The sequence below is a fragment of the Heteronotia binoei genome, chromosome 15 (genome assembly GCF_032191835.1).
Source record: "Heteronotia binoei isolate CCM8104 ecotype False Entrance Well chromosome 15, APGP_CSIRO_Hbin_v1, whole genome shotgun sequence".
In the NCBI taxonomy this organism is placed as follows: domain Eukaryota; kingdom Metazoa; phylum Chordata; class Lepidosauria; order Squamata; family Gekkonidae; genus Heteronotia; species Heteronotia binoei.
Genome location: NC_083237.1, coordinates 17,389,818 through 17,394,687, shown reverse-complemented (window position 1 = coordinate 17,394,687; position 4,870 = coordinate 17,389,818). Strand labels below are relative to the sequence as shown.

Genomic DNA, 4,870 nt, shown 5'->3' with positions numbered 1-4,870 from the left:
ATAGGGCTCTTAGTACAGGACCTACTGAAAGCTCTTGGAGTACTGGCTACATCAGGGGCCTGTGGCCTAATATACAAAGAAATTCCTGCTACAAAAAAAAAGCCCTGGGACTTGTTACCCACAGCTGCACTCACTTTTTAATCATGACTTTAGCAGATCTGTCCCCTTTATGTGCTGGTTTTCTGCTTGCACAGGCTTTTCTTTAAGCACACCACAAAAAGGGAAAGGGATGATAATGAACAAAGGAGAAACAAAAAGAAACTACAGCACGTATCTAATAATAGAAACAGATATTATTTGCAGTCACCCGTATAATCATTCAATGAATTTTTCACAATAAATTTTCCATACGCTCATTAACAACATGCATTCAAGTTCACATATTCTGTTGTGGTCCTTAAGATTATATCGAGGCCTTTAAGTGCAACTCGAAAAAACTGTGAACCGCACTAGAAAAATGATCAAATTGCTTTTGAAAAGGACCAGCATTTTTTTTTCAAACAGACTGCTGCAATGGTATCTTTCCAAAATGTCACATCGGATGCCTCGAAGACAAGGGAATATTCAGAACTGAAACCCCGGCCTCCTCATGCCATGCCAGGCTCGCAGCTGCCAATCCTGGGAGCTTTTGAGGGGTGGGGCTTGGCGGGAGCACCTGGGTCACTGTGACATCGCTTGCAGATGAACACCTGGAAGTAGGGTTGCCAAGTCCAATTCAAGAAATATCTGAGGACTTTGGGGGCGGAGCCAGGAGACTTTGGGGGTGGAGCCAGGAGACATTGGGGGTGGAGCTTGGGACAAGGGTGTGACAAGTATAATTGAACTCCAAGGGAGTTCTGGCCATCACATTTAAAGGGACAGCACACCTTTTCAAATGCCTTTCTTCCATAGGAAATAATGAGGGATAGGGGCACCATATTTTGGGGCTCATAGAATTAGACCCCCTGGTCCAATCGTTTTGAAACTTGGGGAGTATTTTGGGGAGAGGAACTAGATGCTATACTAAAAAATTGGTTCCTCTACCTCAAAAAACAGCCCCCCCAGAGCCCCCAATACCCACGGATCAATTCCCCATTATTCCCTATGGGAATCGTTCTTCATAGGGAATAATAGAGTGCCCAGTAGACATTTCCCTCCCCCCCACACTATCTAAAGCGGGGGGAGGGCCTCCAAACCTTGGAATCCCCTGCCCCCTCCCTCTCTCTCACACACAAATACTTACTAGATCTTGTTCCTGCAGAATATTCCTGCTTGCTCTGAAAACGAAAGCAAAAGAAAGAGAGGGGCCGTTCTCTGAGGAAACTTACTGATCTTTTCCCATGAAGCCCTTCCTGTTTCCTGTTTCCTGCTGCCTGCTCAGCCTTAAAGGTACACATTTTAAAAACTGTTTGCAGGTTTCTAAACCTGCCGGAGCTCTAAAACTACAGGAGGACTGTGGGGGTGGGGCTTCCCCCGCCGGCCAGCTGGCTGGGGGCGGGGAGAAGCCTGTCAAAACGGGGGATCCCCCGCTGGGACCTGGGGGTTGGGAAGCCTACTTGGAAGTAATGTCACAACACTGTAGGAATTTCCCCAATCTCTATAGTAAATACCATAGAGATTGGGGGAAATTCCTCGATTGTCACAGACAGGATGGCCAGCTTCCTGATGGGGCCTGGAGACTTCCCAGAATTACAGTGGATCTCCAGACTACAAAAATTAGTTCTTCTAGAGAAACTGGCTGCTTTGGAAGTCAGGGGGCCAGGCGTAGTAGGGCAACCAGGTGGAGAAATGGGAGGTGGCCTGCAGCGACAGCGTGGTGCCACCTCTCTAGGAATTTCCAGAATCTCTATGGCAAAACTATAGAATTTACAGCAATTCCTGGATGGGACTGGCATCATGTTCAGGGTTTCTTGGACATGATGCCACTCCATTGCCAGTGGTGATTTTTTTTTCTTTCTTCTGCTGGCCACTTGGAGTGACAGAAGGCAAGAGCCAATGGGCGGTAGGAGATCTCCCATCCGCAGCAGTCACATGGCAACCGTACTTGGGAGGGTGGAGTGTATGCTGTTATACTCCACTCCCCTCCCCAAACCCTGCCTTCCACACACTCCATCCTCAAATCTTTCCCTAGTTGCTTCTTGATTAAAACAACCTGGGGGCAGCTCGACCTTGCTGTAGGAAGACAAAGCACCATGTGGGAATCATTTTTTTTCTATGCCTGGAACATCAGAATTGACTGCCCCTCCCGTTTCTGAAGTTAGAATGTTCTGGAACATCCTGTGATATGACATCAGTTCTGACAGAGACTGAAACCTGTGTGCAAAGAGATGATGTATAATCCAGTTTCTAGCCTGCTGTCCAAATCGGAGACCCGTTTCCCTTCTACCTTCTCAGCCTTCTTCAGGAGGTGGCATGATCTTTTCGTCCTTTGGCTCGAAGTCCCTCTCCAACTGAATCCCAAATTTCTCACGTAGGACGGCTGGGATCTCAGAGCTTTGCAGTGGGGTCTCCGTACGTTTCTCCCCCATTGTGGAGATGAGACGCCATCCCATATAGGTAAGGCGCCCACCGTCTTCCTGATGCAAGGAACAGAAGGATTTGCAGGGGAAGATAGAACTGGGCGAAGTCTGGTGATAAAGGCACATGTCAGCAAAATCCTCCAACTTCTTCTCCTCAAGGGTGAATTGATACAAAGGTCTCCCGTCCTTGCCAGGAACTTCCCGGCGCTCCAAGACCCAAACTCCCCCCTTGTTGCCGAGCCAGAAGATGCCCCCATCTTGGACTTGTTCCGAGTCCGGCTTCAACTCCAGTGGCTCTAGAAAGGCTTCCCCAAAACCGACATCACAGAGGAACGAGCGTCCATCCAACTGGACCAAAATCACCATATGGTCCAGAGGGGGGCCGTAGTGTCCCGTGAAACGGTTCCGAACGCGACCGGACACTGCTTTGGTGTCAAATCCCAGCGTCTGCAGCAGCCACAAGAAAAGCCCGTTCAGCTCGTAACAGAAACCGTCCCGGTGGCACCGGACAATCTTGTCGTAGAGAAGGGGCAACGTCAAGGAGATTGGCTCCCCACAGTGGATGCTCAGGCTCCCAAAGGGCACGGAGAGGAGATGGCAACGGTGGAGATGGCGCAAGGTCTCCAGAGAAGGCTGGGCGGGACCCTTGTACCCGATCCGTAATAGATATTGGCTAACGTCCATGTTGTCCTGACCTGGATTCCCCGGCAGGCCTGGTCTTGTCAGATCGCAGAAGCTAAGCAGGGTCAGATGGGGTCAATATTAGGATGGGAGGCCCCCAAGGAAGTCCAGGGTTGTGATGAAGAGGCCAAGAAATGACAAACCACCTCTCTTGCCTTGAAATCCCGACAAGGTCACCTACAATGAAAATAAAAACTTTTTTTTTGGGGGGGGGATTCAGCTGTGACTTGATGGCAACCCTCTCCCCCCGCCTCTGCATCTCAGAGTGGTCACAATCTCCTTTACCTTCCCCCCAACAACAGACACCCTGTGAGGTGGGTGGGGCTGAGAGAGCTTTAACACAAACTGCCCTTTCAAGGACAGCTCCTACGAAAGCTATGGCTGACCCAAGGCCATTCCAGCAGCTGCAAGTGGAGGTGTGGGGAATTAAACCCAGTTCTCCCAGATAAGAGTCCACACACTTAACTGCTACACCAAAGACGAACTCCTTTGCATATTACGCTACATCTCCCTGATGTAGCCAATCCTCCAAGAGCTTACAGGGCTCTTCTTACAGGGCTTACTGTAAGCTCCAGGAGAATTGGCTACAACAGGGGTGTGTGGCCTAAATATGCAAAGGAGTTCCTGCTACAAAAAAAAAAAAAGCTCTGCTGAGCAGGATGCAGAAGCGACAGGAGTCAGGAATCTACTTTATGCTCCCTCCACTGACAGCTCATCAGACCTGATTTTCTCCTCCAACAAGTCTTCTGGCTCAGGGATCTCTAATTCATAGTTGACAGCTCAGCCAACCGTATTTCCAGTCCAAGAACCCAGGAATCTTGACTCCCGTCTCCTCCTGCCATCCTGGCTGGCTCAGTTCAAAGAGAATGACTCCGCTGGAATTTCTGGAGTTCCTCACGCTGGTTGGCTTAGAGCAAAGTCCTCGGTTTCACTATAGGAAATGAAAGGGAGAGCAAAAGAGGAAATGAGTCCTGTCACGTGACCCCTGGGCACTGCAAAGAGCCTATCCAATAGCTTTGCCTTTGACTTTATGATGGCATCTTAACCCCTAGGAGTCTCTGGCTGAGCAAATCAAAGAGGATATTGGACCAATCACACAAAACAGCAATGAAATGTGGAATTCTCTGTCTGTCTCTGTCTGTCTGTCTGTCTGTCTCTTTCTCTCTCTCTCAAAGTGTTGTGTTGATTGTGCAGCAGCCAGATATACATGTCCTGAGTGTACGCCAGTTAGCAAATCAGTTAACCTTTGGACTATTCTTTTCTGAAAGACTGGGGATGTTTAGATAACTCTTGGCAGCTTCACAAAAAATGTATTGAATCCGGTGTTGGGACAGGCGCTGTCCATGAAACTAGCTTAAATGTATAGATAATTCCTGTAGCTGTTGTAGGGTGTTTCCGCATGGAGGCTGCCCTATGCACTGCTGCTGGAAATGAAGGAGTTTGCAACAGCAACATTGTTTCACACAGGGCATTTTTGCAGAAAAAGCCCAGCAGGAACTCATTTGCACATTAGGCCACACCCCCTGATGCCAAGCCAGCCGGAACTGCGTTCCTGCTCAGAAAAGGCCCTGGATCCAAAGGAGTTAGCCATGCTAGTCTGTCACTGTAAAATAGTAACACCTTTCACGGAGCATAAAGTATAATAGATATGTTTGTGTGTGCTGCCCTCTGCTGGAGAGGATGTGTCATTC

General features: G+C 48.9%; 1 protein-coding gene across 2 annotated transcripts; it reads right to left on the bottom strand.

Moving 5' to 3' along the window:
• Positions 1 to 273: 273 nt before the first annotated feature.
• On the bottom strand, positions 274 to 4,094 carry LOC132584106 (arylamine N-acetyltransferase, pineal gland isozyme NAT-10-like). Of its 2 annotated transcripts, XR_009556236.1 has the most exons (3): positions 3,901 to 4,094; positions 1,536 to 3,356; positions 274 to 689 (listed from the first exon to the last, which is right to left on the bottom strand). XR_009556236.1 is itself a non-coding variant. In XM_060255903.1 (2 exons), the coding sequence occupies exon 2, from the start codon at positions 3,180 to 3,182 to the stop codon at positions 2,370 to 2,372; it is 813 nt and encodes a 270-aa protein (XP_060111886.1). In that variant the 5' UTR covers positions 3,183 to 3,356; positions 3,901 to 4,094; the 3' UTR covers positions 274 to 2,369. The 2 variants fall into 2 exon arrangements, 1 of the variants encoding a protein (XP_060111886.1); XM_060255903.1 differs by having other exon boundaries at positions 274 to 3,356.
• Positions 4,095 to 4,870: the final 776 nt, after the last annotated feature.

Excerpts from the sequence above, each read along its gene's own strand:
- LOC132584106 (XM_060255903.1), bottom strand. The coding sequence starts at position 3,182 with ATGGACGTTAGCCAATATCTATTACGGATCGGGTACAAGGGTCCCGCC.